Source organism: Zalophus californianus, chromosome 14, assembly GCF_009762305.2.
Source record: "Zalophus californianus isolate mZalCal1 chromosome 14, mZalCal1.pri.v2, whole genome shotgun sequence".
Classification (NCBI taxonomy): Eukaryota; Metazoa; Chordata; class Mammalia; order Carnivora; family Otariidae; genus Zalophus; species Zalophus californianus.
Genome location: NC_045608.1, coordinates 62,567,329 through 62,582,170, shown reverse-complemented (window position 1 = coordinate 62,582,170; position 14,842 = coordinate 62,567,329). Strand labels below are relative to the sequence as shown.

The window sequence follows — 14,842 nt, the reverse complement described above, 5'->3', positions numbered from 1 at the left end:
AATATGCAAGTTACCAGGACAACAACTCATTCTTAAAATTGGTAAAGGGGAAAAAAATTGAACATTCACCTGTCTTTCCTACATGAACTGTATACCAAAGTAACTCAATACTTGAGGAAAGACCATGTTCTTTAGTGGAAAATTCCAATTAATAAGCACAGAAAAGAATAACAGAATATCACCAATTCTCGGGGTACCTGGGCAGCTCAGTCAGTTAGGTGTCTGCCTTGGGCTCAGGTCATATCGGGCTCCCTGCTCAGCGGGGTGTCTGCTCTTCCCTCTCCCTCTGCCACTACCGCTGCCTGTGCTCTTGCTCTCTCTCAAATAAATAAATAAAATTAAAAATATATATATATCACCAATTCTCTAAAAGTAGAGATTCTTCTGGGAAAGAGAAAAAATACCCTTCAGGATTATGCTTTTGTTTTTTTTACAATTAGCTTCTATTATCTGTAAATTTTTAAAAACTGAGTTGACAACTTTCTATTATAATCATTATTAGCAAATGTGTGCTTTTAAACCCCACTATTGTCCTGTCACTATTTTGAGAAAGCAAAAAAAATTCTATTAACAATGAAGTTACAGTATACATCAAAGGGCCATCTTGCTTTTTCTAGCAAGATTTTAGTTTCTAATGACTATTTTTAAATAGAAATCACATTACCAATCACTAACAGGTTTCTTAATTAATCTATCTGCATATCCCATAGGAAATATGTGTCAAATTCAGTCTCAAGAATGAAGGAATCATATGTACCACATAGGTTTTCACTTCCTACGACAGAGAGAATCAGACTGGGTATAAACTATTCAAGCTCTCCCAAAAAGAAAAGCTCTCCCAACACTCCTACAGAGAAGACAAAAATGCTTACCCATATTTTCCAAAGAGTGAAACTGTTGTTCCTCCCACAGGCACTGCCTTCCCTGGTCCATACACATCCCATACTGTGAGGGCCACCTGGGCATTCCTGGGCAGGTCAGGGTACTTTACAGGAAGTTTCAGCCATTCATTCCAGCTATGGAAATAAAGTCAACATAAACATAATGCTAAGGAAATAAAATGTGTGTGTGTGTGTGTGTATATAAACTTCCTTTTAAATTAACCAACCATGTAAGATCTCCCCAGAGAAAGTGTCCCAAAAGATTAGGTTAATACTACAAAAAATGTGGCACTTACCTTAATTTTGATGTAGGCAACTTCAAGTTTAAATACAGAACTCATGAAAAAAATTTTTGAAAAACCAAGCTTACAAAAATTAACACTTGTAAATTCTTTAATCAAGAAATTCAGGAGGCGCATGGGTGGCTCAGTGGGTTAAGTGTCTGCCTTCTGCTCAGGTCATGATCCCAGAGTCCTGAGATCGAGCCCCATGTCAGGCTCCCCGCTCAGCAGGCAGCCTGCTTCTCCTGCTCCCTCTGCCTCTCCCTCCCTGCCCCACTCATGCTCTTGCTCTCTCTCTCTCTCTTTCTCTCACTCAAATAAATAAAATCTTTAAAAAAAAAAGAAATTCATACAGTGTCACTAAGACACAAGGATTGTAATAATGGCTAATAAAAATCTGGGAAAACACAAACCTATCAGAACCAAACTTGTTTTGAACCAAACTGTAATTATCTATAAGCTTTCTCCAGAACACAGTTTTATATTATAAAGAGAAAAAAACTTAGAATTATTCAAAAAGCTGCTATGGATAATATTGTCCTATAATATACAACAGTACCTCAACAAAGCAGAAAACAACAACCAAAACCTTAGAGGTCAAAGTAGACTATCCACTACCTTCATAACATGAAGAAGTTATCAGACTGCTTCGGACAGACATGTGACAATTTTTAACATGAGATTTTTCTGTTCTTCGAGTCATTTCATTAATATTGATAAGGCTTAGCCATCCGTTTTTTTATGCTTCTAAAGCATATTTGTATATATCACTTCACTAAGGAATCTTTGTTCTTAATAATTTAGTCATGACAGCACAGCTCTTCTTTTAAATTCTCTATTCATCTCTGCAAATTTTCTTCTGCATTCAAACTTTGCACTGAATCTATTTGATAATTTCAACTCCCTTAAACAACAGATGGCTTTTAAAATCCCAAAAGAAAACTATGCAAACAATACACAAAGTAATACCCAGCAGACACACAGAACTGTTTCTCTCTGTTTACTCAAAATTATTCTGTTTACTCAAAATTATTATCCAAGGGTCATATCCCAGTCTAGGTCAAATACATCTGCATTGTAAGAAAATGAACAGAATTTTCAAAAACTTAAAGGACAAATCATTTATATCCATCATATAAATTCAAGGACCTATAGGAAAATTAGACATGACTACCAATTTAAAGGAGAATCAAAGACATTAAATCCTTTTCTTCTATGAAGTTCTTAAAAAAAAAATAAATCATATGCTCAAAAAAGACATTCTCCACTACAGATAAGCTTGAAGAAATAAGTAAATTTATTTAATTATTATCCACACAGTGGGCCAAATTGAAAAGGTAAATACTAACCAGTCCATCTTGTGACAAGGGAAAAAAACAGAGATCAATTAACACAGGCTAAAGTTAGAAAAATCTGCAACAATATCTAAAATGAACTATGAAAATTCTTACCTCTATATTCTGTCCTTTGCCTAGAAGACAATGCTTATGATCAAGCAATCATCTGCCTCAAACCTTCTGCCATCCAAAACCATGGCCCCCACACCTTTTTAAATCAAAGTAACTATACTTTAACTTGCTTTATACCACACTTTTGCAGAAGAGTTCTTTTGAAGAAAATGAACCTGCAGCTATAAAATAGTTTCAAAACTACCTTAGATATTCTAGAAATTATGGAAAGATGTGATCAGACATCAAAAAGCTGTGAATTCTGAACACCACTTTGTTGTCTCCCTCCCCGTGCATCATCCCTTCCCCACACCCCCAACTCTCACTGAGCTTAAGACTAAATCCACCTGGCACCTGCGTGGCTCAGTCAGTTAAGTGTCTGCCTTGGGCTCAGGTCAGGACCCCAGGGTCCTGGGATGGAACCCCTAGTTGGGCTCCCTACTCGCAGGGAATCTGCTTCTCTTTTTCCCTCTGCACCCCCCACCCCCCGTAACTGGGGATTTGCTTTTTCTCTAATTTTCTTTATTGCCAAGGCATGGAACAAAACCACTATACATACAATTTCCCTTACAAGAAAGGTGGAATTCACCATAAATGTTGACTGTCTAGACCTAAATTTGTAGTTTTAAGTCTTTTTTGAAGTCACAAACGACCTCGAAAAATCTAACAAAAGCTTTGAGTTCTGTCCCTGTAAAAATGCACAAGATACAAAATTCTGCAGACAATTTCAGGTTTGTACAGATTTCCTGATTCCAGTTTAAAAAACCCGATACAGGGATGCCTGGGTGGCTCAGGTAGTTAAGCGTCTGCCTTCGGCTCAGGTCAGGATCCCAGGGTCCTGGGATCAAGTCCCACATCAGGCTCCCTGCTCAGCAGGGAGTCTGCTTCTTCTCCCTCTGCCTGCCACTCCCCCCGTTTGTGCACACTCACTCTTCCCCCACCCCGACAAATAAATAAAATCTTAAAAACAACAAAAAAAAACTTCTAAAAAATATTCAGATACAATTAAGGAATCCTGGTCCATTGTTTTAGATGTTATTATGGTACTATAGTTTTCTTTAAAAAATATGCAGAAATACAGTTAAAATGATATAATATTTGGAATCTGCTTCAAAATAACTATGGGGATAGATGAAACACAATTGGCTTTGAGTTAGTAATTACCGAAGGTAGGTGATGGGGCCTTGGAAGTTCATTATATTATTCTCTCTATATTTACAGGTTTGAAATTTTCCAAAATAACGTGTGTGTGTGTGTGTGTGTGTGTGTGTGTGTGTGTGTGTGTGTGTGTATACACACATTCATACATACTTGGGTGTGTTTGTATGTGTTTATAGCTATCCACAAAAAGACTACTAAAGAAATTACACCATTAAAATAGTTGGTTTCAATGTAGCCAGATCACTAAGGCTCAGGATTCTGCTCTCTGAAAAATCCTTTCCAGCCTACTAGACCACACCTAGTAAACACAGGGCTGTACACTCAAATACAAAACCTGGTAATCCATTGGTCACACCTTGTCTTCATTAACACTGTGGGCATAAGTTCTTCCCTTTAGAGGCGCACAACCCGTGTATCCTGCATTGAGCCTCCCAGGGTGCTGAATAACAGTCACTGAAGGAACAACAAAACTGTGCCACATAATCTATGAAATAAGAAGAGACAAGACTGGGCGCCTGGGTGGCTCAGTCGTTAAGCGTCTGCCTTCAGCTCAGGTCATGACCCTGGGCTCCTGGGATCTAGTCCCACATCGGGCTCCCTGCTCAGCAGGAGGCCTGCTTCTCCCTCTCTCACTCTCCCTGCTTGTGTTCCTCTCTCGCTGTCTCTCTTTCTGTCAAATAACTAAATAAAATCTAAAAAAGAAAAAAAAAAAGAAGAGACAAGACTCTAAAGTCAGGACCCACAGAAGTGTTCTGGAAAAACAGGAACTTCATGTTCATTATATTTACCTTGCATCCCAACAACAGTTTGCTAATGTACCATGCTCAATAAACCATGAACTTTAAGAAAAAAAGTTAGTTTCATATTTAAAATAATAATAAAAATCTGATCAGAACAGATGACAACAGATATTTCTGTTGTCTGAGAGACTTCATCAAATCTGAGCACCAAATGTCAGGTTGGACAACATTTCAGACTATCCAGAAATGTTCACGTGTTCAGGGCATAGAGTGGTAGAAAATGTAAAGATGTTACACGTGTTTTTGGTTTGGGTCATTTTGTGAATCAGTCAAGTTCTTATAAAAATATGTCAATATACTGAATACAAACATAAATTCACTTCTACCTAAATAATATTTAGAATACTACTATATATAATACTTTATCCCATCTGGGTAGGTCGCTGCTTTAAACTACTGGATCGGGGCGCCTGGGTGGCTGTTGTTAAGCATCTGCCTTTGGCTCAGGTCATGATCCCAGGGTCCTGGGATCAAGGCCCACACTGGGCTCCCTGCTCCGCAGGGAGCCTGCTTCTCCCTCTCCCACTCCCCTTGTTTGTGTTCCCTCTCTAGCTGTGTCTCTGTCAAATAAATAAATAAAACCTTAAATAAATAAATAAATAAATAAACAAACAAACAAACTACTGGATCAATGCTTATAGGTATTAAATACAATTTTTTTAAAAATTTCCTCTGTAATGCCTACCAAATCATACTTACAACACCTATAAAGAAATGGGAGAATAGTCTGGAACCCACCATATGCAAGACAACAACTTACTTCCATCTTGTACTAAATGCTTTGTAGGATGTTCTCACAGGCAAGGCCAGAGGCTTCCCTTCTGCAAAAACTTGACAAGTAACATAAAGGTCAGAGCATGTCTCTTGGTACAGTCCTGAAAACTTCAACATTGGGTCTTCTAGAACAGCTTTATAACTCTTCTGTTCTCTCTTCCCTTCCAAACTTCCTCTGGAGGCATAAGAACAATAATGTTTAGACATATTTTTTTAAGCATATACACAACAAATACTAAGAACAGGTTATGGTTGTATCACAGTAACCTTCTGCTACCTCAACATTTTCTTGTATATAAAATTAAAGTCACTTTTACATCTAATAAAGGTCTCTTATAGTCCCAACATTCCTAAGATCCTTCCAATCTTCACCAACATATTTCTCTATTTTAGGCTTTTACTTAATTTTAAATCCCGTCACCAACTCTTGATCTACCTTCTAGACATCACCAGCTCTCCAGGCCTTTGTTTCCCTTTACTAATTTCAAGCTGAGCACTTATTCACGTATTCATTCAACAAACATTCACTGTACCAGGCACAGAGGACCAAAAATGAAAGATAAGATAAACAACACAGCATTACATGAAAATGTTGTCTTTGCTTCCACTTACTTTTTTTTTAATCTTCCACTTACTTTTAACTGAATGTTTTCTATTACTCTTTCAATTTTGCTAGTATGTAGATATATTATCTGATCAGTTCTTTAAATTAAAATACAATGTTATAAGGCATAAAAGATATGTACAAGACATTAAAAAAGAGGTAGGAACATTGCTTGGACATCAAGATTATGTCAAATATTGTGCCAGGGATTTTATGTACTCTTTCTTACTTTTCACCCTTTTTTCATTTTATAAATAATGAAGCGGACACTCAGTGATCATTATTCAAGATAACAAAATAAGTAACAGAGTTGGCAAAAGAGGCCAAAGTGGGGTGCCTGGGTGGCTCCGTTAGAAGTCTGCCTTCGGCTCAGGTCATGATCGCAGGGTCCTGGGATCAAGCCCCACATCAGGCTCCCTGCTCAGTGGGGAGCCCGCTTCTTCCTCTGCCCCTTCCCCTGCTTGTGCTCTCTTTTAAATAAATAAATAAAATCAATTTAAAAAAAAATAAAGAAAGAAGCCAAAGCTAATGTCCTTCCTTCCTACTACAGAAAGACGTACCAAAATGTCTCAGGAGCACGTAAACTTGCTTGGGAACCAAGAGCTTAGTATCCCAGACAGATGCATGAAATGAGCTCAAACAATATATGGGCGATGAGAGCCAAAACAGTAGGGAATCGTCCCAGATGAAAAGAACACTATATGCAGATGCAAAGAAGCAAGAAGGTATGTGTTGGGAAACTACAAGTTGTTTGGTATAGCTAAAGCATAAAGCTCATGCGGTAAAGAAGCTAAAGATGAGAATGAAAAGTAGGTAGAAAATGAAGCTAGTAGCCACCATATTCAGTACAGTGCCCAACACAAAGTGAACATTCAAAACTTTGTTAAATTATTTGAAGTGAGAGTAATGTAATCAGATTTGTACTTTTGGCAGGAGTATAAAACATAATGGAGAGGAAGGACTAAAAAGCCGAAGACTTTCAGTCCACATTAAAAAGGAAAAAGGTAGACTAAGGCCAGGGTTGTGGGGTAAAAAAGGGGCCATGGATCAAAGATATGAAGGTGGATTTAAGACGATTTGTAAATGATTAAACAAAGAAGGTAAGAGAGGGGTGTGTGCAGAACTCAAAGTTTCCTGTCTTAACCAACTCAATGAATGATGCCAACAATCACCAAAATAAGTGACACAATACAGGAAGATCAGAATCAGAGGGGTAGGCTAATGATGTGCCAGTCTCAGAGAAGTTGCTTTGGCACATCCCAAGTGACCATGTCTCGCGGGAAGTTTGTTATCTGGTTACGGTGTAAGAAAAGAGACATCAAAGTGCAACTTGTTATTAAAACTGTCACAATAAACTAAAAGCCGAGGGAGAATAAATTGAATTAAAGAATTCATTATTCTCTCATTATATGATTTTCTTTTTTTAAAGATTTTATTTATTCATTTCAGAGAGAGAGACAGAGAAAGCACAAGCAGGGGGAGAGGCAGAGGGAGAGGGAGAGGCAGACTCCCAGCTGAGTTGGGAGCCCGACATGGGGCTCAATCCCAGGACCTGGAGATCATGACCTGAGCTGAAGGCAGGTGCTTAACCATCTGAGCCACCCAGGCGCCCCTCTCATTATAGGATTCTAATTTGATACTTCCTGCCCCCAGTGATCAAAAATGGCAGTCTCAGAAGCTAAAAGACGGTTAGTACTGAATTTTGCCAAACTTCTAATTTATGCTTTAACTTTGCCTCAAAATACGCAATGTGTGTGTGTGTCTGTTAATGACAGACAAGTGTTTTGTACTTTTCTTCTTTCCTTCTAAGATTCAAAAGTTTCAAAAAAAAATCATTCATATGTCCAAGAAATACTGAGAGGAATGAAACTGAGGGACAGCCCTTTACCAAACGATAGTAATACAGTCCTATATAAGCATCTAGTGCCACATGCTGTAGAAATTTTCTGAGATGGGTGTGTAAATTATTTTACAAAAGTATAGTTTGGTTGTTGAAATACCATTTTTACTATCACCACAAAATGGATAGTAAAAGATTTGTCAGAGTCTGAAGTAAGTAACTTCTGAAAATAAGAACAACCTTCAAAGCTGCATCTGACAACTGAGAAAATGTATTCACTGCATGTATCCAGCCCTCTGCCAGAGGCACATTAGATGAATATTGACTAAACATATTATGAATGATGATATGATTCATAATTTGTAATAGCTTTCACATATGAAAACACTTCTATAAGACTGCCTTAAAATGGACATAATTTCCAACTCAATCCTACCCATCCCCAATCTCCAGTCCATTAATCTCATCTCAAGATGTCATGCTCTTGGCCTTTACTTCAACTGTGATACTCCAAGATCTTCCTGCAAGGCCTTTCCTCTTTCTTCTGGACCCTTTCCAATTGACACCCTCATCTTTGACTCCCAACTTCCCTGGGTAAACAACGCCACACTGTCCCAAGATTCAACCTAAGCCTCCATCATCTCCCGTGATTCTAATACTGTATCCACGTACTCATCTTATTCTCAACTACCAGATCAGCTCTCCATAATTTCTGTAGCCTCCATTCCACCTGCCAGCCTGTTCTAAAGTAAAGATCTTCCAACTATTAATGGCGGGAAGGCAACTTTACGACTTGACTTCTTAATCTGTAAAATGCAAAAACCTTCAAAAGGTTGCTCTCAGCAGCAAAATGCTTTGAAGAAAGTAAAACACCGTGGGACTTTAAGGGCATATTCCTACTGCTATCCTTCTCCCAGAGACCTAGTCCTCAATCCTTTCACAAGGCCCCCCCTCTCTATGCTCCGGTTCTCCTCCGCTTCGCTGGCTACAGCCCTCCCAGCCGCCCCCAGGACGGCCTTCAAGCTAACAACCATCTTCTCTCCACCAACCCACAGGCTCCTGTCTCGGCGTCCCTAAGCCCCAGCAATCCCAGTCACTGTCCCGATTCTCTTACATCTTAAGCTGCACGTTGATGTCCAGGTCACAACTGTAGATGTAGTGAAATTTCTCCGCTTCCCCCATGGCACCCTCTGCAGAAGCGGCACCAACCGCTAGAAGAAAAACGCTGGAAAGTCACCGGGAGAGAACAGGCTGAGCCCCACAACACAGGCGCTTCCGGTTCCGCCTCTCACGCTTGGTGCCACCAATCCCTGCCCGGAGCGCGACCCGACGCAGCGGAACTCCCCGCCCAACTTTTCCTTCTGCGCATGTGCAAAAGGGGCCCAATAGATTCCTTAAGGGTAGGATTACGGAAATACAGCCTATCTGGTTACATTCCAGGCTTCCTGTGTTTTTCCTGTCTTAAGAGAATTTTTTTTTTTTTTTTTTTTTTAAGTAAAGCTGTCGTTTGAGCTTGAGCTGTTCCTAAAAATCAAAAGAAAATTCGACTCAGTCTTCATTGGTTGCAAGCTAAACAGAGAGCAATCACAAGAATTAGAATTTTGCCGAGTTTTATTTCCAGTGGCCTTTCGGAAAATTGCAGATTTAATTTGCTATCTCAAGGAAAGATTTCCTCTTTGTGCTGTAAAGAGTGGAGAAAGGACTAGACAAGGAACCAAGAAACCTGAGTTCCATTTTGGCTCTACCGATATTTATGCTACTTTGGGCAAAGCATTTGGCACTTGTTTACACTGGTAATATTCAGACCCGATGTAGTTATCAAGACAACCCTAGTTAGAACCTAGAAACATCCAGTAAAGATCTAGAACTCAGTTTTCTGAATCATCTGAACTCCTACAATGCTTATTTTTATAATTTAATATTATCTAAACTCGTAATCTTTATTTTCAACTAGATTCAAAACTCCTGGAAGGCAAGAATAGTGTGCCATTTACTTGTGTACCTGACTCCATTAGTGCTTAATACATTGTTGAGTTGAATAATTCCTATCTTTATTGTTGGTGAAATTGAATAAAATTCTCCATTTTGTATATGTTTATTTTTCGGTGCCACATTGTGACAAGTACATGGCTAGAGTTTGTATAAATTACAGTAATTAGGGGGAAAATATGTTTCAGGGAAAGGTTAGAAGGAGTGTAGCTGTTTAAGCTGGAAAGGCAAAACATGGTTTATGCACAATGTTTTGGCCAAAGTAAGTTCTCAAAAATATTTGTGAAAGCAAGACTATGGAAAAAACATAATAGTTATCCTCCTATAACTTAAAGTTCCCACAAAAAAGAGAACAGAATTGATATGTTCTTAAATATAACTACTACCAATGGTTGGAACTTATAGGAAATGTAATATCAGCAAAAAATGAAAATTAAACTTTCTAGTCATCAGAGTGTCCAATAGTAAAACAAATAGTTACAAGTGCCCTGTCTATGGGATAATTACAACAATGAGTGCAGGGTTTGATGTGAAACAGTTTTATCAAAATTGAATAAAATAGTGACAGTTTGTGAAGGACAAATTCTCTGATCCCAGTGCTGACTTTAAAATTACTTTTAAATTACTTTTATTATAATGTTATTTAATGTATAGACCTAAGTAAAGCTCCATATGTATACATACATATATGTAATTTAAAATTCATATAAATTATTTTTTAATTTTACAAATTAAATATAAAAAACTTCAAATTAACAACCTTAGTATAATAGTCTTTTTGCTGAAACTATAGCCTACAACATGCATTGACTCCTCTTACAGGACAGATTCTTTGAAATTCAGCATGTCTGTACTGCTGTATACCACATAGCAATTCAATTTTCTTGCCTCCTTTTTTATTCAGATTACTATGAAATCTTCATGAGTATAAGTAACATATGGCATTTGGCTTTTACTTGGCCCTCCAAAGCACTTTTTTTTTTGTCTTAAGTCTATCCCTGTCCATTTCTCCTTAGCTCATGACAGTTAAAAATAATACAAATTGAACCCAACACAGTTACAAACACAACACTGATACAGGCATAAAAAGGAAGTGTCAGTACTTAATTCTAAGATCTTCATTCATAGAATCCAGGATAGACCTATATTAACTTTTTAAAGATAATCATCAAGAAAAAAAAACATTAAAATTGATTATAGGGAAAGCTTAGAGGACTGGACTGTAATCGTTAAAGACATTAATGCAACAACAATAACAACAACAACAAAAACTAATGCACCAGTTAAAGAAGAGGATTTTGGTAGGTCATGGAAGCATGGTATAAGTCACAGAAGCCAAAACTGGCAGTGCCTTTCCTAGACCCACCTTGAGTAGGGAAGGTGTTGTTTAGTAGATCTGCATATCAGTCCAGTTCACAAGGCCATGTTCAAGGAGGAAATGGAAGCCTTAGGCGTCACACTCTGAAAGGAAAAGGGTGATATTTTTTCCCATGTGATCTTCCACAACTCATAAATATAACACTTAATAACTATGGAACATAATTTTTTTTTCGAGAAGCTACAGTTCTATAGAGCACTGCCTACTGCCTGTCTGTAGGGAAACACTTTTTATGCATAGGTGTTTTCTTTGCATGGTAGGCTACTTCATGGCTACTTGGGCCTATATTTAATTCACCTCTGCAGTTGTAGTTTGGATTTTGTGTTTCTTTTGCCATATTTTTCAATCTCATGTTTAATTATTCAAATAACAAATTTTGATGATACTTGTTCATTCCTTCAAGTTGCCCAGGACTCAGGTGTGTTTTTGTCAGTTCCTGTCACCCAATTTCTTCTCTTTGGCTTGTAATAAAAAATTGCACTTATAGCTTAAAAAAACAAGCATCTGTTATTAAGCTTCTATCAAGAGAGAAGTAACTATGGGGTGCCTGGGTGGCTCTGTTGGTTAAGCATCTCTCTGCCTTTGGCTCGGGTCATGATCTTGGGGTCCTGGCATCGAGCCCCATGTTGATCTCCCTTGTCCAACAGGGAGGCTGCTTCTCCCTTCTCCCCCTCCCCACTGTTCCTGCTCTCTCTTGCTCTCTCACTCTCAAATAGATAAATAAAATCTTTTAAAAATAAAAAAATAAAACTTTCATTTTAAAAAAGAAATGATTATGATATCGTGAGATTAAAATGACATAATTAATCCCTTTTCTTCAGTTTAAAAAAATGCCTTAAAAGTTTTCCATTTACTCCAAGTGTTTTAGAACCTAATTACATGATAGAACAAATAGTGTCAAGAAACGTGAAAACTCCTACCTCATAAGCCAAGACTCTTGGCTTGTTACCAAGTTACAATATGGGAAACGATGGACTTCTAGAAAGTCTGCTAGTGATCCTGAGCAAGAACTCACAAGGCCTGAACAGTTCCATTCAAGAAGGTAATTTCTATCTGCTACAAAAGGGGAAAAAGAATCAAAAGCGTGAGGTATTCTGGGAAATAATAAACATATATCTTGCATGTGTGTGCCTTTGTAATATTTCTGTTATGTGATAGAAGAAGCTCCTCTTTCTGTGTTACAATTGAGAAAAGAAAACTTGTAGCTGAATGATATCCCTATCAAGAATCTCAGCTATAAATGAGGAAGGGAGTCCTATCTCCCCTAGGAAGTATGATTAGGTCATGCCCAAGGAACACCTTTGTAGGGGGAGCTCTGTGTCTCTTCACCTTTCTCACTAATAGGAGTGATTTCTTTTACAGACCTTGGAAAGGAGAACTAAAACACAGTGTGAGAAATATCTGATTGTTATTTATAATCTTTTGAGTCAAGATTTTAAAAGATTTTTGGAGCGTCTGGGTGGCTCAGTTGGTTGAGCGCCTGACTCTTGGTTTTGGCTCAGGTCATGATCTTGGGGTCATGGGGTCAAGCCCCCATGTTGGGCTCTGCACTGGATGAGTAGTCTGCTTGAGATTCTCGCTCCCTTTCCCTCTGCCCCTCCCCCCACTCATGCTCGCTCTTGGGGTCTCTCTGTCTCTCAAATAAATGAAATCTAAGCCCCATCAACTCTGGGCTTTTACAAAATCATACTAGATCCTGGAAGATTCTCCTCCCTCTTTCCCAACTTCTGCCAAAGGAACTTCTGTTAGATCTTTGCACTGCAAGCCTAAGCTGGTTTCCTCAAAGAGAAACCTCCTCTGGCCTCACCTTCCTTCCCAACACTGATTAAGTCATCTCACTCAAAAATCTATCCCTCTTTGCATTCTTCTTTCACAGCATTTTCAAGAGTTTCTATCATAATAATTTGGTTAATGGTTGTCTCCCCAACTAGGCTACAAGCTCAGCAAGGGAAGAGTTGTGTATATTTTATTCAGCACTACATCCTATTTCAGTTCCTGACACAGGGCAGATGTTATATAAGCCAAGTAGGGAAGAAACTAGCATTTGAAAAATGACTATATGTCAGGTAACAAGTTAGGCAATTTCATGTGTATTATTATTTATTTAGTATTATTTATTTAGTTCAACAAATTAATGAAGTAAGTGCTATTACCCTATTTTACAGAAAAGTAACAATAAGATAGATGAAGTGATTTGTATATAATGAATAACTTAATACATTGCAGAGCTAAGTGGGTCTGACTCCAAAAGGCATGATATGTTTACCAAACTATAAGGAAATATTCCAGAACAATTCCTGAACTTACTTTTTGCAACAGAAACTAAATTATTAATGGAAGTATCTTTAGCATTCTCAGTGTTAGTTATTTGGCACCGCCGTTGATCCCTCTGCCTCGCTGTAGATTATCTTCTCAGGTAAACATCTTGATTTATTACAGATTAACTCCATGGAGGGAGGAGATTTTGGTCTGCTTAGCATCTTTGCGGGTCATCCATTTATGTAATAAATATTTACTGAGTGCTTAAAATGTGTCACGAACCACACCACACTTTATATTAGACATTGGCCCCTCCAGTCTCACCAGGGACAAAATGGTATTCCCCATCTGCATGCAATGCCACCACTGGCATCCCTCGGTGTGTGTTCCCTATGTCATCATGCAGCCTGTCCTGTAAGATCTTGAGCACAAAGAGCTTTATTTCATTTGTTCTGTGGATATTGTGGGATGACAATGACTTTAGATATTCCTGAGAATTCACTGTTGTTAGGAAACCCTTTGCAATGAGTGCATTCTCAGCTCACATTATGTTTGATCTGCAATTCTGATCTGTGTTCATTCTTTACTTGTGCTTCTACAAGCTCCACAGGACAGAGATGCTGCTGTTATTTTTGGCACCTCTTATTGCCTTGCCTGTGTGCATTTGTGTTTGTGCATGAATATTTAATCACAGAAAGGTTGCTGACCCGACACTCAGACTTGCTTCTCTGAGACAGAAGGAAGAGGAGCAATCAGGGTCTGAGTCCATAGACAATAATTAGTGGCACAAGTAATGCCTTGTGAGCTCTTGAGTCATTTTAAGTTACTTTGCCACCTACCCAGATGCTGTAAATGCATGGGAAAAGAGTAACAGAGACTCTAAAAAAAGGAAAGACCCTCACTGTGTTGTAGGAATTTATCTTTTAATAAGAAACAAAACAAAAAGCTTATGTAAACACTAAAAGAAACCCTGGAAGGAAAAAGAAAGGGGGAAAGAAGGAGAATTGTTTGCTTGAGAGTCTGCTTGGATTTAAGCCATGCATTAGTGTAAGAGCTCCAAAAGTTAATACTATTTCCAGAATGAGAGAGATACTTGTCAGGCTGGAGGGGGCATTTAATAAGGGAACAGACTTAAGCCTCAAAGGAGAGAATGTGAGAAATAAAACACTGGGGCTTCCATCTTCTCAGAGAAACCAAGTCTAACAAAGGTGCAGGGGCCAAATGTTGTCTCTTTTGCTATCTTAAAAACTGTAGGAGGAGATCATGGAGAGGATGTGACCACTGGTTGACCCTGGAGCTGGCTCCAGGCAGTCACAGGCTCCTCACCCCTTCCCCTGTGCCGTATTACACGTAGTGCCCACCATTACCATAGTGAGAACCGTTTGGAAGGATCCAGCCTTGTTGAGCAATGCCCTCTGGACAGTACA

General features: G+C 38.5%; 1 protein-coding gene across 2 annotated transcripts in view; it reads right to left on the bottom strand.

The window, feature by feature from the left end:
* Positions 1-9,107, bottom strand: part of PIK3C3 (phosphatidylinositol 3-kinase catalytic subunit type 3) — a 136,707-nt gene extending 127,600 nt beyond the window's left edge. The window contains exons 1-3 of one of the 2 annotated variants that reach the window (XM_027576730.1): positions 8,904-9,107; positions 5,332-5,520; positions 873-1,016 (exon numbers count right to left, since the gene is read on the bottom strand). In XM_027576730.1, coding sequence (XP_027432531.1) covers positions 873-1,016; positions 5,332-5,520; positions 8,904-8,971 — 401 coding nt within the window. In that variant the 5' untranslated portion in view covers positions 8,972-9,107. The remainder of the gene's footprint in view (positions 1-872; positions 1,017-5,331; positions 5,521-8,903) is intronic. The other variant, XM_027576731.1, reaches the window with a different exon arrangement.
* Between the last annotated feature and the right edge of the window lie 5,735 nt (positions 9,108-14,842).